Source organism: Pocillopora verrucosa, chromosome 10, assembly GCF_036669915.1.
Source record: "Pocillopora verrucosa isolate sample1 chromosome 10, ASM3666991v2, whole genome shotgun sequence".
Classification (NCBI taxonomy): domain Eukaryota; kingdom Metazoa; phylum Cnidaria; class Anthozoa; order Scleractinia; family Pocilloporidae; genus Pocillopora; species Pocillopora verrucosa.
Window position 1 is genome coordinate 16,078,419 of NC_089321.1, and position 24,105 is coordinate 16,102,523.

At 38.4% G+C, this 24,105-nt stretch overlaps 3 protein-coding genes across 3 annotated transcripts; 1 reads left to right on the top strand and 2 right to left on the bottom strand.

Annotated features, from left to right (window-relative positions):
• Positions 1–1,757: 1,757 nt before the first annotated feature.
• LOC131785525 (acyl-CoA-binding protein) lies at positions 1,758–5,680 on the bottom strand. The gene is made up of 4 exons (XM_059102438.2): positions 5,564–5,680; positions 5,359–5,473; positions 2,870–2,932; positions 1,758–1,946 (listed from the first exon to the last, which is right to left on the bottom strand). Exons 1-4 carry the CDS (start codon positions 5,570–5,572, stop codon positions 1,876–1,878), a joined length of 258 nt encoding a protein of 85 aa, XP_058958421.1. The 5' UTR covers positions 5,573–5,680; the 3' UTR covers positions 1,758–1,875.
• A 64-nt stretch (positions 5,681–5,744) lies between these two features.
• Positions 5,745–23,621, top strand: LOC131785509 (mitochondrial carnitine/acylcarnitine carrier protein). The gene is made up of 11 exons (XM_059102419.2): positions 5,745–5,938; positions 6,359–6,451; positions 7,886–8,013; positions 9,746–9,836; positions 17,162–17,282; positions 17,571–17,643; positions 18,253–18,293; positions 19,163–19,231; positions 20,632–20,681; positions 21,516–21,590; positions 22,699–23,621. The coding sequence occupies exons 1-11, from the start codon at positions 5,795–5,797 to the stop codon at positions 22,756–22,758; spliced, it is 945 nt and encodes a 314-aa protein (XP_058958402.2). The 5' UTR covers positions 5,745–5,794; the 3' UTR covers positions 22,759–23,621.
• Positions 10,873–16,275, bottom strand: LOC131785497 (uncharacterized). The gene is made up of 2 exons (XM_066173052.1): positions 15,936–16,275; positions 10,873–13,817 (listed from the first exon to the last, which is right to left on the bottom strand). Exon 2 carries the CDS (start codon positions 13,782–13,784, stop codon positions 10,947–10,949), a length of 2,838 nt encoding a protein of 945 aa, XP_066029149.1. The 5' UTR covers positions 13,785–13,817; positions 15,936–16,275; the 3' UTR covers positions 10,873–10,946.
• Positions 23,622–24,105: the final 484 nt, after the last annotated feature.

Consider the following 24,105-nt stretch of genomic DNA (forward strand, 5'->3'; position numbering starts at 1 on the left):
CCGTCCAGTCCCCTTCTCCAAGCAATGTAACTCGTCCCCATCTCTCTCCCGCGCACACGAATAGGAAAATTCAGAAAAGGTAGCAGAGTAAACCGAGTTTACAAAACGAAACCACAGGACCTAATTTTTTTCCACTCGACACCTGCTGGCAAACAAAGCTGGAAAAACAATGGGAACAGGTAATGACAACTGGCCTAGTTCAAATTAATTTTTTTTTCATGAGTAATTTTGTTCAATTTTTGGTTTGATTTTAAGTTCAAGGATTTCTGTAAAAAAAAATCGCAGCATGAGAGGATTGAATGGGTTAATTTATCAACATGTGCCGAAACAGAAAAATCTACGTCGGAAAGAAAATAATTCAACGAATGGAATCGAAAAGTAAGCTTGACTAATTCCAAAGAAACGAGACAAGGCTATACAAATGGTTTCATTAGCAATCTTTAATTTGGAATGACTGTGGTGAAAATATTTATAAAGCTAAAACTTAATTAAAAAATAAGTTAAAAATAATACGTTCGGCGAAGCGAAGACTTGTCTACAAATTAAGGTGTGAAAAAATTCATGGTACGCAAAGCGTAAAGAGGAGCGCCGGTGTTTCAGTGGATTTGGGACCACACTCTGCCAACAACTTAAAAGGGCCTGAGTCGACACTCATTAGCGGATTATAAGCCACTTATGTTTATTTTTAAAAACTTCCTTGCAAGCATAATATTACAGAGGTTAATAGACGTGAATTTTTAAGCATGTTCAACGTTCTCAACGTTTCAAAATCTTAAAGGCTGCGAGAAGGCTTTCATTATCATCGCTGGGAGACATGTGCTCCTCCAAGTCGCCGGAGTCGGGAAGAGCTTTGTTGTGGGGCTGGCATTATCATTGCTCAGGCCCCTACCAGACCCCTACCGGTTCGTGTTGCTAAAAGCCTTAAAGTATTAAGCCTGTATCATGTGGTCACCCACGGGGAATGGCCGCTCACCCCTTTACAGCCTAACATCAGTATGAATATTCTCCACACTGTTCTTTAGACATTTCCTAAGGTGCTGACAAAGAGAATTTGATTGTCAATCAAAAAGTTCCTTCCCTAGTGACCTAAATGTGTAATCCAGGGGTGATATACCAAGGAGAAATTAGATGCTTATCACTCTTATGGTGTAGCGGGCTAATAGAGGTTTACCGCTTAAAACAGGTTTCGTAGTCTGCTGAACTTTGAAGTCGATAATTGAACATCGTCTGGGGCGCTCTCAAGTTTAAAATTCCAATATGGAATAGGTTTTTCTCGTCGTGCCGGAGGAGTACTGGAAAGGGGTGAACTCGCACCAGGGTGAAGGCCCTCAAAACCCTGTTAATAGCTTGAAAGAATAAGCGTCCTCGAGATGAGGTTGATGTTCAAAGTTGGCTACAACTAAGAATTGAACATTGCCAATACCTTGAATCTACCCGCAATCCCAAAGAAACTTGGAGATTCGTATAAATAAACAACAGCCTCTATTTGGCACGGAAATAAAAACGGATATTTATCCGCAGACATGAACAATTCCACGATGCGAACGGTTATCTGCAAACGAAGCTCCAGGAAAAATGTGAGGGGTGAGGAAATGGTAAATTGGAAAGAAGAATATGTTATAGTGCTGTCCTAAGTTCACGCACTTAGAAATCATATGAAATACAGAAAGTAATACCAGAAATACTCGTTACTGAGGAAAACTCTCCATAAAAAGACTTGGAGCAATACACACAGAGGAAAGAATGCACACGAAACATTTGATTCTTATGCATGTTTATCTGTGATGAGTGGTAGTGTTATAGATACAAGTGTATCACACCCAGATACGACAGCCACCAATTTCTGGAAGACAAAGTTTTAATTTCTAATTTAAATCAACTATCTGCCTTCTTCAGTTCCTCCACCTTTGCAATATAGGCTGCTTCAGCTTCTGCTTTGGGTGTACCTGGTGGAAGAAAAAGTAGCAAATGTGACACGTTAACAAGGGGTAATGTCAGCAATGTTTTGAGTTGTCTTTTTTTGCAACTTGCGCAGATGGTAAGCTACCAAAAGAGAATTACCAAAGAGGGAATGAATTTAACTGAGTCTTATATGTAACATGTCAGCTGTAATTAAGCATTGTGGTTACAACAATTACTCTGACGAGTAATAAGTCAAGTGAAATTACTGTGAACTTTTGCAAGTATTGTTGAGACAGGGTCCTGAACGAAAAAATATTCTTTAATCACCTTTTGGCACCTAAGAAGCATGAAATGGTCATCAAAAATGAAATTTAAAAGCTGCATCTGAATGTACCTGTGAGTACCACAAATTTAGCTGTACAACAACACATGAAAAAGAGCAACAGACATCACCTATGCATAATGGATGTTAAAATGTGGAGTTGTTCAATGTCAACAGACTTTATTTTTGCACATTTCCTTTTTTTTCTCTGAAGATGGAAGTAAAACTAGAAAATATGAGCTACCTGTTGAACTTGACTAGTTTAAATCTTATTTTAGAACATACAGAAGTAAAGTCACCAAGGCGGCTACTTGACCAGAACTTTCAGGTGCCAGTTAGAAAATGTTAGTTGCATTAGTGCCCATATCAATCACAATCTCAATTCCTGTGAGAATTGTTTGGTGTTCCATTTATTAAATAAGCAATTATAAGTTGATTGCCAGGGATAGGGAACAGATCTTTCCCTGAGACTTTTAGTAAACAGTAAAAAAAAAACCTGAAACACATCAGAAGTAGCTCTAATGTGAGACAGTTATAATACTCCATAACAAAGTTTAATTTTATTACATGCTGTTTCCAAAGCTTACAATTCTACCTTGAATAAGCATTTTAGCTTAGATTTTGGATTACAATGGTTTGCAGTACCTTTCTTGCCATTCCAGGCATCCCACTTGGCTTTTCCAGTCATATCTAAAAATCCAGGTCTTTCTGCCAATAAGAGAAAGATTGCAACGAAATTATTTAGATACTACACCATAAAATTGGAAAACAATTGTTTACATTCATCAGAACTGCAGTTAATACAAATTGGGTTTTAAAACTTTAAATAACAGTTTGCATTGGCTTAAGTCTGAGTAAGAATATGAGGATTATTGACATATCCTTTGTGAATTTGTCCTTCTATTGGGACATCATTTTGGACACCTGGTGGTATCAGCCTGTGTGAAAAACTACAAAAGCTCTAAAACTGGGCAGCCTGTATTTTATTGTGCATAAACAATGAGAAGGATATTGATGAGATGCTGGCAAAACCTCAAAGACTAGTACCTAACTCTGTTATGATGAACAAAACTTGACATGGATTGATCCCTGAATATGTACAATCTTGATTTGTATCACGAAATGATCTTACTTTGTACCAACTGAGGAATTCTGGCATTTCAATCACCCCACACCAACTACTGAGGTGCTTTGCTGTTGAACAGTCATTTTCATGAACTCTGATCAAAAGTTTTTATTTAAGCAAATTTAAATGTAAACTGCATTATTATAGCTTTGAATGAGATACAGCATTCTAGGAAAGCAGCTTTCATCAGTGATATAAAAAGTTTTTATTTGGATAATAGTATATTAATTATAAGTTAGTTTTTCAGTTGTACCATAATAGTGACCTTCTCAATACTGCTCACAAATAACAGCATTTCACACCTTTGGCTAAACTTAGATGTTCTTAAAATAAGACTTAAAATCATTGCAAAGGAGGCACATTTTCAAGGGAAGATGCTAATTCAAGGATTTATTAGACATTTATATCAGTCTTAAAAGACTATGAATAGTTCTTGAGCAAAATACTTAAGTTTGTCATACTGAAATTATAGTCCTTGGTATACAGTCCCATGTTAATTGGATCGTCTACACCTTGAACAATTGAGTTTTGACAGCTCTGCTTCCAGTTTTTCACAAGTTCTTCCCCAGTTTGCAAAAAAAATTTTCCATCAATTTAAACTGAACAAGAGCACCACAAGACTTTGCTTGTGATGCTACCTTTTCAATATCTTCACTCTTAAGATGCCTGAGATGCCGCCTTTTTAATCTTTTCACTCCCAAAATCTCATTAATAATTCCTATTGTTCCCTGCCATAGATTTCTTATGATGTTAGTTCAGAGAATTTGGTATCAGACCAACTAATAATCCCCTAATTGATATTTTTCTATATTCTTATTACTTTTCTGCTTAATGTTGTATTGATATGGTGAGGAGAAATTCTCTCTTAGTCACTTATGGGAGTTAGGAATTAACCATCTACACCCTAATATTAGTATGCATATTCTCCATACTGTTTTTTATACATTTCTTATGGTGCTGACATGGAGAATTTGTTTAACCCTTTAACTCCCAGAAGTGATTAACACAAAACTTCTCCCCACAATATCCATACATTATTCAGCAAACAGGTAACGAGAATATTCAAACTTATCAGGTAGAAGCTGCTATCTTGACCTAGCAACAAGTTCTCATAACTAATTTACAAGGAAATGTGTAGCAGCTAGAGGGGAGAATTAACAATCAGATCTTGGGAGCTAGAGGATTAACAATCAAGAGCTTCTTTAGTTGGTGATCATTTTCTTTATTCTCATGACCTTAATGAGTGATTCAGCAAGGAGAAATTAGTTGCTTATCACTCTTAGGGTGTAATGGGTTAATACTCGAGCTTGGTGCTTCAGTCTCAAATAAAATTTATTCACTAAATCATATGTTATGCCTCTTCTCACCCTGTCATAAAAAAAGCCTGATTTTTGCAGTCTCTGTGACTGATAATTGCTAACTTTCATGAAGCACAACTTTAGTCCTACCAGGCCAGACAGCATGTGTCATGATCAGTCTCATTTGCATTCAGAGATATACCATGACATTGGAAAATATGTTAGGAAACATTTTTTTCTCCTTTTTCTGTGGGTTTAAGCCAATGAGAGTGCTTCAACTTCATGAGAGAAATAAATGCAATAGCTCAAACGAATTATGAGCCAGATGAAAATTGAATAAAATTATAGCAATTGGATTTCTAAAAACAATGCCCAAGGATTGAGAAATTAAGGGGCGTGTTTATGGCGTAAGGTCTTTCAAGGGCATTTAAGAAAACTCTCGCAAAGAACATGTTTACTCTGGTTTAACATTTATAAGACCAAAGAAGACCAATTAGATCTTTGTCTGTTAAGGAAACTGCAATACAAAGCTTGGTAAGGTTTAAAGTCCGATGAAATCACAAAATAAGATCAAAGGTTATTATAGCGACAGGTTCATGGGATCAGTGACTGACGAATGTTTTCGTCTGAAAATTACCGTTAAGTAGCTCTCTCAAAACATCAACAGCCACGATCTGAAACAACATGATGGCAATAATTTGTTTTATTACCTGTGTTGCAATCTCCGACGGTAACTTGCTTGTAAAGAGCATAAACTTCCAGCATGTCTTGATCGCTAGGTTGTTTCGACAACTTCTTCACCTCTTCAGCTGCTTTCAGAAAGGCCTGGCGAAAAAGCAAAACACATTGTGCTAAAACCTCTGGGACGATCTGGACTGCGGAAGAAGTGAACTTTTACAAACAATACTCTCTTACCTCAGACATATTTAAAGAGATGCTGTCTCAGATGCGAAGAAATTAGAATGATTTCAGCACGTGCAACCTCAGCAGTTCTTGTAATATCCACCAACTGTAAGAACTCGCAGCGACCGCGAGGGATTGGGTGGACTAGCTCCCAGTCTGTCAAACGGATGCTTACTCTGGCGTGACAGTCACTATGAAACCCAAGATAGCGTCGAAGTAAAGACCTTTCCCTTCAGCCGGCAAATGGAAAGTTCCTCTACAGCTAGAATAGAATCCGGAGGTAAAGTGCAGCAAGGAAGGAGTACCTCCGGAGTACGAAATTTTTTAGCTGGAGGTTTTGGTGGAGTTTGTGGCGTGACAATAGGACATCCATTTGATACGATCAAGGTGCGCATTACTTACACTTACGGTTTGTAATGAATGTTTGTTTTCAATTGTTTATTTACGTGGCTGTTACCTTTTTTCGGTGATCAATACCTTGTGCCCCGCCCACTTCAATAAGAGATCAAAGTTAATAATGATCGTGGTTTTCCGACTAAGGATAATGTCCATATGAGATTCAATTTCAACAAAATACTGATTGTACTGGTTTGCTCCGTGGGAGGAACGATGTATGCTCGTTTGAAAAAACGTTATCATTGAACAATGAGACTCAATGGTAAAACGACAATTAGTTGTCTGTCCTAAGAAGCTCTTGAAGCTGAAATAAGGTTTAAAATCAAATTTCATTCGGGAATAAACACACCATATTGACAAATGTTAAGAAAGATTAATTCATGTTTACTTTGATTTTGTTCCACTGAATAGGTTCGCATTCAAACAACCCCATCTCCAAAACCTGGGCAGGAGGCGGTGTTTAAAGGAACACTTGACTGCTTGTTGAAAACATTACGTAATGAGGTAATTGCCAGTTGATTGTTGTGCAATGATGATGATAATAATGATGAAAATAATGACAATGATGATATCACAAATGACTGTTAAAGCTGCAGTGATGATAGATGGAAGTCTTCTTACCACCATATATTCTATATAAAATAAAAAATTGGTTGAAAATCCCAACTGATCTTAGGCAGACCAGCTGGGTGTGAAATTGCAGAGCACAACTAAGGAGTGGAACTGGGAATAACCTAGACTAAATTTGGTGAGCAGCTGAGTAGGAGACATTGCCGCAGGAACCACCATTTAGTTTCCTGACTACTTGACCTAGCTACCTCTGCAAAATAGAAGTTCCCATAGCTATCATTGCATTTAACCATTTTGCTCCCAAGATCTAAATCTTTATTCTCTCTACCATCCCCTATATGTTTCTTATGATAATAGTTCTGAGAATTTGATGTTTAATCAAGCTATATCCTCTTATTGATGTTTTTCTTTCTTCTTATAACTTTTTCCTTAAAAACATATTGGATATTATAAGGAGAAATTACTTGTTGGTCACTCCTGGAAGGGAAAGGGTTGAGGGAGATTCATTGTATGAGATGCTCATGCAGTGGATGGCTCCCTGGGTAACTAGCCTCCTTCAGTAGTATGGGGGTGGGTCATAAGGTAATTTTTTATTTGTTGGATTCTTGACAAGTGAACTGACACAGTGCTTCTTTTTCGATTTTAAGTCAAAAGTGATAGGTGTGGTAAATTCATAGTATTGCGGGAAAAAACTTGTGAAAGGCTTAAGTTAAGCCTTATGTTAATGAAAGGAACACTTCACCTGGTAGCTTCTTGCTGCAGAAACTGGCATAAAGCTTTGGTGATATGGGCCTAAGGGATGGGTGGAGGGAGGGAGGGGGGGGGTTACTTCTTATGAACAAGCTTATGGGGATTAGCCACTGGATGGGGTCTCATTTATATGACTGGATTGACTATAATAGGGTTGCATTTTCAATACAGTTACAAGAATGTGGTGGCAACTTTAAGGATTTTGGGGATAAGAAAGTTTTGGTAAACAGGAAAATGGAAATCTTTTTGGTTAATTTTCTTTATACCAGTTTTAGAATTTCCATGTACAATCTAATAGAGACCTACTTAAAAGGCTTTATAAGGTAAATCTGTAAACACAAAGTGACTATGTTGGGATAACAAAAATTAGATTTGCCCAAAAGTGGCAAACGTGGGGTGGATAATTGGCCACAGAATAGACTATGATGGGGAAAGGATTCTGAGTGGCCAACAAAACTAGACCCACAAACCCCTTGTCCCCAAAAGTGGGTAAATGCAAGAGGATTTGGAAAGGTTAACCTTTTTCATCTATCTTGGATACCTCCAAAAGTGTGTACACAGCAATTGTTCTTGCACTGATTATTAATAATTAGTATGTTATCATAATCTAATTTGAAGGGTGTTCGTGGATTATTCAAAGGACTTTTCACACCAGTTGCCTTTGCCACACCCCTGAATGCAATCCAGTTCTGGGCTGTTTCTCTGGCCAGAAGACTGCAGATGGAGGATCCCCATGGTATTCCAACGTAAGTACAGACCTGCATCATATTCTAGCTATTTTATGAGATATCTGAGAAAAAGGTAGTTAACCCTTTAACTCCCAAATCAAATTTTTAATTCTCCTTACTCTTGACCATACAATTCTTAAAATGTTGGTTAAGAGAATTTTAATTAGTATTAAATCAACTAATTATTCCCAAATTGATATTTTTCTTTATTCTCATCACTTATCTGCTTGATATTGTATTGATAATGCAAGGAGAAATTCTGTCTTGGTCACTTATGGGAGTTAAAGAGTTAAGGAACAGGAGAAAGCAAGGAAAGGTAATTTTAGGTACACCAGAGGTCTATGGGATGATTTTTCACAGAATGAGGATGAAGCAGGTGTGAATAGTGCCTTCCTTTTCTCTCAAAACCCAGAGAAGCTGCTAATTGAGATTGAGTAAACCTGTTTTCTCATCACCATAACTTGCAAAAAATCCTTTCTGCTTACTTGAATAAGTTAACTTTTTATCAGTGATTACAATACAATACAATACAATACTTTTATTTATACATGTAACACCACGGAGCTCATGAGTGCTCATTAAAACATGTACATGTGTATTAATGTAAAACAATAAAATTGTACAAAATGTCAAAGGATAAAATTAATCAATTAATTAATAAACACTACCTATTAGTAATAATCTACGTACAAAATTTAACAACTTTAAAAATTTAAAAAGGTCTTCAAGTCATATGAACATTAAGAGCCCGCTTAAAAGATACAGTGTCTTTGGACTCTCTAACCATTGGAGGCAACGCATTCCACTGTTTACTGACTAAAAAGGTAAAAGATCTATGCAGTGATTGCTCTCAGCAGATAAAAGATTCATGTACTAACAATTTCTGTTACATTTCTTAGATTTATTTAACTTTTTCCCTCTTATCAGAATTATCAAATAACTGATAACCTATAAAAGAAAAGGGCAATTAAAAGCAAGTCAAGAAATCACCTTAAATAGATAATTTTTCACCCCTACTCCCTAAATATAAATTGCATATATTCCATAGTGTCTTCTTTACATTTCTTACATGGTGCTGATTTAATAAAATTTGTTTAAAAATCAAGGGCTTCTTCACAAAGCCTACCAATCTTACGTTGGCAATCATTTCCCCTATACTTGTGACTAATAATTCAGAAAAGATTCAGTAAGGAGAAATTAGATGTTAGTCTCCCTTAGGAGTTAACAGATCAGAACTTAAGAAATGTGTTTCCTGATAATAGTAGAATTAAGGAATGGTTCGTGTGTAGCATGCAATTATCTAGTTGTGGAGGTACTTGGGAGGTTTGCCTAGCACTCAAGAAGCTGAGTGCGACTCCAGCTAGCTTCTTAAGTGCTTAGGAAACCTCCCAAATGCATCCATAACTTGATGGTTGCACAATACATGCCAACCATTTCTTTTTAGGTTTTGTTCTGTGTAGGAAAAAAAAAGCAAAACAAACTGACATCAGCATGCAACCTATGGCCAAATGGATCAAATGTATTAGCCAATCAGAGCACATGCTTAAGTATAGTTTTGTCAGAAATTAAACTTGTGTATAAGACCTTCTTATTGTTACTTGTAAGTAAACATGCATCTATGGCATATTTCTCAGGGTGTCAGTGGTTGCTGGTCCTAATGACCATTATCACTAACTGCAGACTCTCATAGGATCAACTAAGCATAGATCCATTTTTGATTAAAAGCACATCTTCATTTTCAATCAAACAGGAATTTCCAAAACTTTACTTCTGGAATGTTTGGTGGGTTTTGTGCTGCAGCTATTGTAACTCCTGGTGATAGGATTAAGTGTCTTTTACAGGTAACATGATTTATGATTTTCCTGCATTTTGATAAATCAGCTCATAAAGTATGTGGTAGTTGCTATTTAAAGAAATGAATTTCCTGTTTCCTAGTTGTTATTTATTAATTGTGGCAGTTTTCTGTAGGGACCTTAGGAGCGTATTTCTGAGAATATCGAGAAGCAATGGACAGCCCCAAAACATCAAAGTTTTTTTCATTAGTTTTTTTTTTATTTTTTCAAAACACTCCCTTGATTTGCACATTAACTGTCTTGATTTGTATAATATTATTCAATTAGGTAAAAACCGAAGTTTCAAACTTTTGAAAATTTCTCCCTTGAAATGAGTCACTGGAACTTTTAACTATTTTTCCTTAAATACATTTGTCCAAGGGATTGCTATGGCAAAATGAAATAAAAAATTCAATTTTTCTATATTCTCAGGAATATGCTCTTAACAGTTGGTGTAAATTTAATGGTTATATTCAGAAGTATATAAAGCTTTGCACCAAGAGCAGTTTGCACATTGTTCCCCAAAATGATTGTATATTGTTATCATTATTATTATTGTTATCATTATTGTTATTATGATTATTATTATTACATTATATTGTAGACAAAAAGTCATGCTAACTAAAATTGAATATATACAATGATTGAAAACCACAATTTGATGGAGGGAACACCTCACATTTAAGTTTTGTTGTTAGGTGAGTGATTTATAATTCCTTGATCTTAAATTGACAATCCAAACTGATTAACTGAACTACATTTACAATGTTGAGTTGCCTGTCATTATGTTACTTATAATGGAAAGCAATCCTACTGAAACTAAATAAGGGGGGGAAGGGGCAAAGCAAGGTTATAGGACTGCGGCTTCCCCCCTATTTGAGACCACTTTACATAAGTTCAAACAAGATTTAACAAAAAATATCTGAAAAATAAGAAAATCTTGTCAGGGTACATGGGGGCAGAGGGAGTGTACCTCTCACATTGCCCATTTGTAGATGGCATTTGACAATGACTGAAAAACTAACAGGGAAAATTGCTCCTTCATGTGGCTCATATAATTTTTTCAGCTCAAAAATTACCAGCTAGGAAAACAGGGCCTCATTTTTGATTCCAAGTTACCTAGGCTTTTTTTTCTTTGACTGTGTTGAGGAAGTCACGGGATGACCTCCATGAGTCTGATATCACAACAAGTTTCGCCTGAGCACGGAACATGGCTATGTACGGATCATAGTTACGAACAGGTTCAAACCCAGAATTCCCATCACCTAACAGAAGTTCAGGTGTCAGAAGCACAATTACCATGGGCCACTCTGCACCATCAAGGCAAGCTGAATCTTTTCTTGACTTTGAATTCAAGAGACAAACTCCACCACATAAGTCAAGAAATTCATCCTCAGCTGAAGATGCTCTTTGGTCATTCAGGTCACAGACAGGAATGTTTTCCAAGCTGAGACCACCAGCTAAACTATGTTTGGACTGATAGCGTGCAACAAAATTGACCACCAGAATATCATCAGGATTAAGCTGTAACTTTAACTGACTCTTGCTTGTATCCATCAATTTAGGTGGACGAAGGTCACAATTGAACCAGATAACTTGTTCAATGACTTGCACGCATTTGTTGTACATTAGCATTGTAAGATGATCCCTGTCCACATGTGAATGTCCAGCATGTTGTGCTCTCTCTGGTGAGACATCATTTCCCTCTGGTTGGACAGCAATCCAGGTGATTTCCTGCCCATCCACATTGTGATTGAGCATGTTCTTTACACCATATGGAAAACTTCTCTCAAGATACAAGGAACTGTAGCCTTGTAGCAGCCTCACAATGTTGTTCACACTCCTCAAAGGGTGCCTGATCCTACTTGTGACTCCACCTTTTTTTTCCAGAACCTCCAGAAGAGATGGTGTACTCAGCTTTTTGTAAAGCAAATTCTCTTTCCCTTCCAGTCTCTGCAAGGTTAACACTTCTGTGATTTCTTCTTTGCTGATTTTCTCAAAGCACTCTTCCTTAAAGTCAAAGACAGAGGTCATCCAAACATAGCCCTCAATGCTCTCTAATGCTTGTTTGGGAATTGTTAGCTCGTCGATTACATTCATATTACCGTCCTGCTGCATTTCGTATCTAATCTTTGAACCAATCCATAGCTCGTCAATGAAAACATGGCTGTATGTTTCCCATTTTAACTGAGCTTGCTCGTCTTCAAAGGCCTTGTGATGTTCCCCCTCTAACTCAACTGTCAGTACATCCACAAACTTCATTACCTTGTTATCTTTGAAAAATTTCCTCATGACATTAGGAAAGACGTTTTTTCTGTCACCGTGGATCAAGTATAAAATCTTTTTTCCAGGTGGCAACTTCTCTGCGAGTATGAGAGCCTTGGCCTTCATCAACTCTGTCTTCCCACTCCCTGGCCCACCGATGATAAGCTGTTTCTTTGGTCCATCAAACACGGCAAGCTGATCCATTGTAAACACGGGTGCCCATGGCCTCTTGAAAGGAAGGGCCAGAATCCTGACATTTCCTCCGGCCAGGTTTTCACACAGTTCTCTGTCCAGAGTTGTGCAGCTTTCCCCTTCTAGAAACCCACTTTGGCTTTTGTCTAATAGCTTCGAGAGCTCATTTAGTCTGGTAACATCATCTGCTTTGGCTAAACCTAGGTCTGTCAGAGTTTTGGCCGTTTTAACTATCCTATCTTTCTTCTTTGCATCAGTAACTCTATTCATGAATCTGGTTATGCTGTCAATGTCAATGATGTACACTGTCCAAAGGTACTGGAATATCTTTGTGTCTTCACCGGCCATCTTGTCCCCCAGAAGGAACTTTTTATCAGAAAGATGTTCATTAAGAACCTTCAAAAGGTTTGCCTCAGAAACAGTAACATTGATGCTGTTAAGGGTGTGCAAAGCTTCTTTGCATGAAACTTTGGCAATAGGGAGATTGACCTGAGACATCATGTACTTACACCAGCGAAAGAGATGGGGGTTTTCAACTTCCTTGATCCTGCGGAAGCGTCCACTAGCCAAGTTTCCCAGATGCTTGAAGGTGTCTAAGGTATAGCTTATGTCAGCTGTGTATTCAGACTCAGTTACAGGGCCAAGATGTCGTACAGCCAAGATTCTTGATAAGGCCAATTCATAGGCCTTGTTGGTGATGTCTGGGGTGGAGGCCATCCAGGGAGGTGATTCAATGTTGTCATACCACCATTTTGAAAAGCCCTCCGGACTTGCAAGATCTTCCTCATACATTAATAAAGTGTCATCCACGTGAGCATGTGAACTACCTCTCTTCGTGGAAGGAAGAGCAATTACCATCGTCACTGGAGGTGGTTTCAAGCGATCAGATTGTTCAGCGCTGGAATTGTTCACTACAGCGAAAGCTTCAACAATTTTTCTGGTTCTATTCAGTTGCTCTTTAGCCTCTCTGATTTTAGATCCTAGTGATCCTTCCTCAGACTTCTTCAAATTCTTAACCTCGAGTAGAATGACGCCCTTTTTATGGTGAAAGATGACGAAGTCGCTTTCTCCTGTTTTATCTACTTTATCTGACTTAGGCACGGAATCTTCACTTTTGCATCTAGTATTCCACTTGGTAATCTCTGTAAGGTCAAATCCATGAATGACAAACATGCCCAGGTTCTTTGCTTGGCCATTTTTTTGCAGATGATCGTAGATAAGTTTCTCTCCTTGTCTTCCTCTTATATTGACGTCATCTTCATCAGCATATTTGCCATCTATTGAAATTGTGCAGCCTGGTTCAGTGGGTTTATAGGCGGGAGGAACCATGATAGTCCTGTTGTTGGTCTTCCAATTGGGAAATTGCCAGTAAAGAAACTTTTGAGGACTGCCAAGTTCACCCACCGTCTTCTCACCACCACCAAATTCCTTTGCTGGGCAGCCAAGGGCTCCTGGCACAAGGCCTTTTATTGAATTACTTGTATTCTGAGTATTCATCATTTGAAATCAGATTCCATGCAATGGGTACGTAATCTGCAAAAACCAAATGTTAATACACTTATGCAATGTGGTCTTATGAAAGTGATGGTCAAATGATTAAAATCATTGAATCAAGGAACACAAGTCATTTGAGTTGCATGATTGCTGAAATTGGGTTTTGGAGATGTACTAAATGAGGAACTGAGTAAGAGAACGTTACAATTATCTCCTGCATTGAGATTGTTTCGCCTTAGAGTGGTTTCGCCGAATAACAGTTCGCTGTCGTCTTAGGACAGTTCTTAATCGGCGCAGCTGGCGGTTTTGAGTGTGCTCAATCGATTAGTAACTCGTCAGTAGCCCACACAAAACCTTGAAGTACAGGCAAAGCCTTACTTAAAATCACTGAGAACGAGTTGGCCCGCACAGATCCCAACGGGCAAAACAAAGGTCTTCTGAAAGTTGTCATACGTATCTCAGCTATCGATCCAGGCCCCCTCTAGCAGGTTTCCTTATTCGCTTGCGCTTGATACACTTTCCATATTTATAGCCGCAAGCCTCGTTTATACTGCTGTCGGTCTCGTCTGTTTGTCCTGAAGCCTTCCACATTGCGTACATCGGTAATTTAAAGTGGCTACCACCTCGCAAAAGTGACTGAGCGTTTTGTCATACCTTCGAATCCCTGATGTTACGGATTGGCTGTCTTTGCGTTCTCATGACAAGAAAAGAAAAGTGCAGCCTGATTTCTAAAATTAGCAAGATGTTTATCATCGCGGCGTTAATTAATCATAATTGTTCTGTGACTTGTCAATTTTTCTTACCTCTTAAGTCTCTAAAAGCAAAAGCCAAAACCAGCATAGACACGAAGCTCGGGATAAGGATCATAAAATTCTGGTATCTTTGTACAACACGTTTTTAAGGTGGTCACCGCATATATTATGCTCACGCGGTGGTTAATTCAGTCAAGCGACGAAAGGGTCACCGAGGCGTAACACTCTGCTGTGTCACGAAAATTTCCTCGATAGCCTTGTGATCAACAGTAAGCTACGTTTGCTTCGGTGCATGTGATGTAATTATTAGGAACAAACACATGGAATTGTCTCTTATGGAATTTCTTTTCCGCGCGAAACTTCCTTCGATCAAACAGCCATTGTAAATTCAGGGAAGCGTTTAGTTTCAATCTTGAAGATAATTTGCATAGGCTGAGCAGTTACACAAGTTCCGCCGATGAAAAAACAGCTGGGTCAAGTAAACTTCTGATCACTAAAAAGGACTTGATGCACAAAGTTTGTCATTTTTTCATGTGGAGGCCCAAGACCTTTGGACTTTACTAATCATTAACTAACGTGAAACGCTAGCGCGTTCCAGAAATGTTTCGAGGAATTGTGTGTTAAGTAGTCAAATCTGTTTTCATCTTTGCATTTGATTGAATCAGTAAAATCGTGGTAGTTCAAGGGTCTCTCATGTGATTTGATTACGTATTGTAATCTTCCAGTTCTGTGAAATAGCTAGGACTGTATTAAAACGAATCATTGCGAGTGTCACCATACATCAGTGAAATGCCTATTTGGTTGCAAGCGAAAGGACTTTGATGTCACGACGTTGTCGAACTGGTTATTGGCGGAATCTCTCGTAGGCGGAACGATTGGTAACCCCTCTTGCATCAGCTATGAGAAATAACAGCCTTAGATCGGCTCAACTGGTAACAATTGAGTAGAATTATGCAATTTAAGACCGATACCGTCACCCCTCTCCAAAGCATACTAAAGTATAATTTCCTTTCCCGAATGTTTTGGATGCTGTTCCTTGAAACGAACTAACATGTCTTTTCTTCAATTAAATTTTATGGAGCAAGATACTAAAATGATATATACTTTAAACTAGTGATTCATTTTGCGTACAATTGAAGTGTTTATGCTTATAATTTATGTAAAAGTGCTCTAACTTTACATGGAGGAAGCAGGCGAAGAGACCACATAGTATACATGGCTAGAAATCGAAGACATCATGGCGGCTAAGCATGCGCATAAAAGACAAATTACGGAGTTTAAATATGGCGGCTGCATAAGGCTTTCTGTGGGAAAATTTTGAAAATCAGACACAGTAATTTTCTGGAAGCGTGTACTAAAAATGCCCTCGTCTGAAATGTATTAGAAGAGTGTCCAGATCACTCACCTCCGTTCTCAAACTCTTACGATTTCGCTACGATCTGCCCCAGTCGAAGAAACTTTAAACCTTCTTGGTGCCCCAAGTGTCTTAAAATGGCTTATGTTGGTCAGCTAAAGCTTCTCCTGCAGCCACAACAAGGGTTGTTTTATCAATTGCCACGTCTGTTCGATCTCTCCGAAAGCCGACCTTCTAATTGAAGGCTATTTGAAGTCATAAAAGTGTGAATCCACGCTCCCAAACGACTTCCATAAGTCCAAAAAAATTTTTTTCTTATGGGTCTTGTTCCCAGTAGAGACGTTGACTCAAAAACTAAAATTATAAGATCTGAAAACATATCAAAGAACTCTTCGATCGCCATTTTGTAAAAACATAGTAACCTAGCCTGTTATGGACAATACCGCTACAGGGCAGCTACTGAAGGCTCAAAGATTGACATAGATTGCAGCATTGGCGCGAAAATAATTTCACTTGAAAAACAAAATAGTAAGCTTCTTACTTGGACAAGATTTTAACAGTTTCTCAAGTAATAACTCGGAAAGAAAATAATAAAGAAGTTATCAGCGCTGCAAAATGTCTGATACACCTCCATTTGATTCATTTTTAAAATGGAAGTTGGGGATTTATCGATATATTTATCGAGCGCTTTTGTAAAAGGTAATTTCCGACATCTTTTGATGTTTGATTTTAGTGGGATGCGCAGACGCAGTAAGGTGAAACGCAGCTCGTGTTGCGTCCGCGACATCAGCCGCTGACTGACCTCGATTTCTAGCCATGAGCGCTATTACAGCTGAAGCAAATTTCCAATCCTGTCTATTTTTTTTTTTTTTCATGTTCCTTCTCTGAAATATCTTTATTGTAACCTACTTATAAATCTTTCTCGTGTTACGTGGGTAAACTTACAAAGGATTACTGAAAATACTTACTAGTTCGTCCTTCATAGTTACGTGGCCATGTTAGATCAAACGTTGAGAATAAACTTGATGGAGCGTGACGGCTACCTTGTTCCCAGGGTCGTTCTTAGGAGCTCCCAGGGAACCCTTGCCATGGGAATCGAAAGGAATCATATAATTTTGCACCAGTCAGCCAATGAATGCTCTTCTACGGAAACAGCTAAATAAAGAAATGAAAAAGGAAGAAAGAAAAAAACACACACGGGCCATTAAGATCCTCTGATGTCGATGAATAATTTACTGTACATAACGCTAATTACCGATGAATATTTATATCTCTAGATCCAGCAAAGTTCCGGGGGCGAAAGAAAGTACAAAGGTCCACTAAATTGTGCCAAACAACTTTACAAGGAAAAAGGAATAAGTTCTTTGTATAGGGGAACGTTTGCAACTCTTCTAAGAGGTGTGTACTTAAATTTAGTGACTGTTAGCTCGCTAGCAGGCCCCCCATTATAAGCGCTGCAGGACGCGCGTTTCTCCGCCCGCGGGAAGATTTGACACGAGTCGCACTGCTTAAGGCCTCATACGGCTTTCCCGCAGGAGAAGATAGTTTAAATTCTTGGAATTATAGTTCCAAACTTCTGCCCCTTTTACTTGAAGGTTCTTATATAATAAATCAAGAGTACTGTACTTGTAGAAATTGCTTAAGTTTCAAGATATCTCATTTTGATTTTTATGTTGTGTTTCATAGATGTGCCAAGTATAGGGGTATATTTCTGCAGCTATGAATGGATTCTTAGCAAACTTACATTAGAAGGCGAAAGGTTAGTTACTAGTTACCAGTCACTACTGTCAAATCCCGCTGACACGTCAAGTAAAACTAAATCAAAGTTATAACAACCGCTGATCAGAAGAAAGGAAAATACCCTGAAGAGCCAATGAGAATTCAACTGAGAATAAACAAATTGCCTAAAGCGCGGGAAAACGCGGGCAACCAAGTCGTGGTTGGCTTTAGTTCTGCAACTGATTGGTTGAGAGAATGGCGCGAGTTTTCTGGACCAATTACAAAGCGAAGTAAAGCAAGACTCATGCAACCCATGCAATGGATTACTTTATTTACTCAACTGAATATTGATTGAAGTTTTGAATCTGATTTGTTGAGAAAACGGTGCATTTTTTCGAGGCCAATCAGAGTGAAGTACATCGAAACCGTGGTAGCACTTGATTACTTTCAGCTACACTCAATTTAACTGAAATGTCTCTATTCGAAAGAAATTCTCTTGGCGCCAGAACACGAAAAGTTTTGTGACGCATCCCTATTAAATACCCTCGCCATTTAAGTGGCCATTTAGAATCCCAAGCTTAAGTTTTCGCCATGTTTGTTACAGTGTTGCAGCTTCTAAACATTTCTCTCTTTATTTTATTATTTTCAGCCGCGAAAATTTAAACCCACTTAGAATTTTTATAGCTGGAGGTAAGTGCCTTTTGAGTTAGTTATTCCAGTTGACGTATCTACCCTTTTTTGTGTACAAATTTCGGGCTATTTTATATGTGCGCTAAAGAAAAAATTGGACAAAATCCTCTCGGACGATGTTATGTTATGAGCAGATTAAAATGGTGACCGCATTTCAAACGTGGCGAAGAAAAAGATTTTATCAAGGAAACCTCCAGCTAATAGATTTGAACTCGCTTTATTTAATATCCTGCCCTGCTGGCGACTCCGTTTGACGGCCAGGTAACGATATTTAGTTCGGGTTAAAACTAAAACAGAAAGTTACAAGAAATGAAACTTGAAAAGAAGATTGAAATTTACTAATGACTCTTACCTTTATTGCTGCGTTTACCTAAGGCTGCACTGGATGCGATGTTGAACTGTCATTTGCAAGAACGAACTACTGTCTCTAACGAGCGAAACTAACAAACTGGGAGACTACTTGAATCAAGTTTAGATACTAATACGAATAAATTACTCAACACTTTTTTTATCGCGATATTCTACGAATCTGCAATTAATTAGCATCAGCATTTAGCTGTAGTTAAAATATTTTTCATTCAATTTGGAACGCGGAAAATACCATTAATGTAGCCAGGAGGGAAAAAAACCCACGTAAGGAGAAAATCTTAAAATAAGCCCGTTCCAATTGTTAAGTGGCAAAATTCGTTTACGATTTTCACTGGCGATATAATATTTTCGCAATCTTAGTTTTAAATCGCCTAGTGTGTTGTTGGCTCAACAGTTAAGCAAATAGTATTGAGAACTTTAATACTACACAGCAATTTTCTCGTGCATGATATTTGTGCAATAATGGTGGGTTTTAATGACGAGCTTTTTGACTGGATTAGGTTTGACCGGTATGATCTGCTGGGCTTCCATTATCCCTGTTGATGTACTCAAGTCACGTTATCAAACAGGTAAGTAAGTCAATAGTCTACCAGGCTACTAACTCATGTGTAGCCAGCGAGTGCAGACGCACTACTTATTGCTTCTATCCGCCTGGAAATATGTCTGTGTTCACAGGCTAACTGTTGGAATATTAAACAGCACCCTTTGGCAAAGATACGTAAGTTTTCAAGCAAATTCAACCGGATGTTACCAAGCGTAGCCAATCAGATTGCGGTATTCTCGATGAAACGCGAATGAAATTAAATCAAAGCAAGTTATCGGGGATCAAATATATATTAAATAAATATTCCATCTTCCCTAGCTTGGGTCCATTTGTCTCCTTGTCTCTTCTCTTTGCTCGCGGGGTCAGGCGGTTGGACACAGGACTTGGACGGATTTGATTTGCCTATCTGCAATTGTAATTTCATAACTTTGCATTTTTTATGGCGGACGCATCAACGTTGCTTTGTGCAAAGATCAAATTAGCTCAATTTTCGTCACCTGATTTGTTAAAAACTGAGGCCAATTTACTCACAGAGTAACAATAAAAAGAATACTGAACTTCACAATTTTCTGGTTTTCTAGAGCTAACTTTCTTTCTATCTTTAAATTTTCCTCACCACGAATTTCTGGATTCCATCTCTTTTTGAGATAATCTCCTTCTTGCAACAGGTTCTGGTTTCATTTAGATGATTCCTTCCGTTCATTTCAATTTGTCTTTAATTTTTGGGGAGGGATGCGAGTTCCTTCTTTATATTTCCTACGAATACCTTGGGTTCAGAGTGTAGCGAAATCCGCTTCACTCCTGCTTCGCGCACGCTTCTCCTGCTCTGCTGGAAGGAAACGGAAGCTACCGCCATGAAGGCTGCCTAATTGGGCTCGTGATCCGGCACAGTGAGTCATAACTAAAGTGGAAACCAAATTAATTACAAGTGACTTTCCTCTTATACCTGAGTGAGTAAGGGGAAAGTAGTAGACCCTTGTGACATACAAATTGCAATATTGTAAATCTTTTTTCGAGGCTTTAGAGTATTGAGGCATGAAGGTAGAAGATCAGTTATGGTCATCTTGTTATGGTGAAGTTTGGAATTTTGACCATCTATCTTCATTCTACTTTTATGAAACAATCTATCCCTTTCTATGCGTAAAGGGGAAACGAGCGGAGCCTGAGAAGCTATCATTTTATACATGCTCTCATTGAAATGATATATTTTTTAATCCAATCTCGGTCTCCTTAAGCGGCTATTTCAAGAACTAATCTTATATCTCATGCTTAACCTGTTGAGCTGGTGTGTTGGCTTTGTGATAAAGCACATGGTCATACTGTCGATGGCTGGATTTCTCACAAGCGTCTCGTAATTTTATGTGATATTTCTGGAAATTTAACTGACAGATACCATCACCTTATTCTCTCACTTTTTACTTACAGCACCCGAAGGAACTTACCCCCGAGGAATTAGAGATGCTTTTAGACAATTAGTAAGTACCCAATTTTTCCAGAAAAAGGGTTTCTGCTTTTTCCAAGCAAAACCTATGAGGTTGTTTGATGTGTAGGGCGTAGCTCCCTCAACCCCTCTCTGTGATCTTTTGTAGGCTCCGTTGGGGGTGGGAATGAGGCACTTCCTTTTTTGGCCTGGACAAGTTTGAGTCAATAAAAGAAGGGTATGATTTTTGCAGTTTTAAATCTTAAACAGGGCGTAAAATTTCACCCTTTAGAGTCCTAATCAGGTGGTTCCTTCGCACCGAAAGTTTATGTGAGGGTGTGAGTGGAGGCTATCCATGGCCTTTATGTGCGGTATTAATATTTTTCCTTTTTCATCTGAGTTAAAATGTTCTCCACGAATATTCGAACGAGACATGGCTCGTGAGGTCAATTTGCTACAGGATGTAACGATTTTTGTTGCCAAAAGGGTAGCGAAGTGCACCAGTGATATATTAAACAGGACAAGGGTTTGTACCATACCCCCAGTAAACTTCTTCCCGACCCGCCTGAAATCTTCCTGCGGCGGAACAACGCACGCCCTGCAGTGCTAATAATAAGAGCCAGCTTACAGGCTACCATCAGCAAGGCACAGCTAACACGATGGCAAATAGGCTCTCCACATAGATACATTTGGAGAGATGCAAGTATTGCTTTGCCTTTCCCACAATTACTTAGATGATTCAAGGTGAATGTGATTGGATGTGCTGTTGGTGAGAAAACTGACGCTCGTACAAGCAGCTTGTGTTTGGAGAAACGCGCGTTTTTATGAACAACTGTAGTATGTACACTTGTATTTCGCTCACCCCATGACGCATCTGCTTTTGTTTTAGGTGAAGGAAGAAGGAGTTGCGAGTTTATTCAAAGGAGTAACTCCAGTCTTACTACGAGCTTTCCCTGCAAACGCGGTGAGCCAAATTCTAGCGACAGCAAATATTTGAATGACGTCCCTCACTATCGCTATTTATGGAGCAAGGATGTCCTAGGGGTGTTGACGTGGATTAGGTTATTAGTAGAATTAGTGAAAAGATTTCGAGAGCAATTTGGTGTTACTAAGCACGAGTAAATTTTTCCAAGACAACAAAATGGCACGAGCCCGTAGTCTTTGAAAAATTTATAAGTGTTCATTTTCATCAAATTGCACGAGAAATTATGTTACTACTTGGTAATGATTAAAGTTTTAAAAGCATAACAGATTGTCAAGACACAAAATGTTGACAGCGCTCGTGTTACATGAAAAATGCACTCGTTTTCAGGCAACAGAAGCGCGTAACTTTTTCGTGTCTGTCATAACTATAGCAATTTCCAATTAAGTGTCGAAAGCGTGGAGGGAGAAGCTACTTCCCATAAATTCCTTAAATGAAATCAAAACGATGTTTTCACAACTTGCAAAGCAATCTCACTGGAAATTGTCAGCGGATATCTCCATTGCAGACGAGCATTACGTGTTATTAATGAAAGCCATGGCAGTTAAGTTAGAAAATAACTGCCAGGCTGGTTATTTTTAAGGATCCGAATACGCCTTTCGTTTTGTAACGAACAACAGGCCGGGATCATTAATTACTTATTAATTTTATCGCTGTTTTTCTCGGCTGATTTCTGCAGCTTGATTTTAGGTAGGCCTTTGCATTGTGACACTTGCAAAACTACAGTAGTAAATAAAGAATTTATTTACTACTTACAGGCTCGTGAATTGACCGCTTTGCAAGTTGTGTAATCATCGTTTCTCAGTCCCACTCTCCTTATCAATCAATCAGATTAAGCACTAAAACCTGGTCGCCTGTGGTTGTTTTCACTTTATGGTCCCATGGCCTCTTAAAGGTTTTTCCTGTCAGTGGATTGGCCTTTGTGATCACTTTGGCTTTGGTTTTGCGACACTAAGTCGAATAGCGGTCTATAGGACTAAAGAGGGTCGATTTAGTGTGAGGAGGTGTACTACGTGTTTCATTATTTTTGCTTTCGAATATCATTTTTTAATGCATTTTTTGATTATCTTGAATTTGTTCCTTTGCCTAGGGTCTTTTTCTTGGTTACGAAGTCGCCATGAAGACTTTTAGCTGGATTTTACCGGAATAAGGCGAAGAAAAATGTTCTGGATGTTTTAACGCTTCAACTGACCAACTAATTACACCTCACTTTCTCTCCGACATTGAAATTGCGGCTCATCGAAAGATACCGCTCATCGTGATTTGCAATGAAATTCTTCTAACCAATGACATAAACTGTGCGAAGACCATTGAGGAGAGTTTGTGTTTACGTCAGTGTTTTAAACAGTCATTCCTGGAGTTGCTCTGATAAAGTTATTATATCTTATCTTCTCTCTAATATCATACAAATGATCTATCAATCAAGAAACTGACTTCCTTGTGTTGGGTGGATCTCTGCAAACCTCGTTATGACGCTGAGGCAAAGGCAATTGTTTTCCATGTTGTGGAGCTGGATTTATCTATGTACACTCCGGTCTGCAATTATGGCTTGTATTTACGCGGTGTGTTGTATAGACTGGAAGGATTCTAGACCGATAGACTGGAAATAAAAGCTGGTTTCTATACATCAAATGTCTCACACAATAAAGGAGTTTATTCTCCCTCTCTCGTTAAATGTATAAAAAACAGTATGGAGAATGCCAATACTGAGTGTTAGGGTGTAAAGGGTTACTGCTGCAAATGCGGCCCTTTCCGCTTATTGAGAAGTAATTTACAGAAAAAAAAATATTTTTCCGTGGTCCACGCAAGCAATTTATTAACGTAAGAAAAGGACACAAAACGAATTATACACGAAAGTTGTTGACGGAGTTTCAGAGGACATCATATTGCATTTTGCTTTTGTAGTAATTTCGAAAAAAATTCCTGTTCATGACTCTACGTACAATACTTTCTGCAAACGTAAGTCGTGGAACGGAAAAAGAAGTGACACGTTTGTGATCGGTGATTGAACCAGTTAGGTGATGCAAATAAAAGTTTGTTCTATTCTAAGTTGTTCTATGTTATTCCAATATATAGAGCCAGAAATTATGGAAATGACTGTGTGCCAGTTTTGAGCTAGGCTTTAGCATTTCTTTTTTCTCTGTACAAAAAGGGCAAGCACCCCCTCCCCCACTCTCTTCTGTCCTTCCTTCTTTCTTACCCTGCCGAAGATAATTTGGATTCCAATTCTTCTTTGTACAATATATTGAGTATGAAAAAATATTTAAAAAAAAATTCCTTAATGACTGCTCACTATTTTTCGCATTTATTTTCGGGCTATATTATGTGTGCGCTTAAAAAAATTGGACAAAATGCTCTCGGACGGTGTTATGCGCAGAATAAAGGGATGAGCGCATTTCGAAGGTGGCGAAGCAAAAGAGTTTATCAAGGAAACCTCCAGCTGATAAATTTGAACTCGCTTTAAAAAAAAATTTAATATCCTGCCCTACTAGCGACT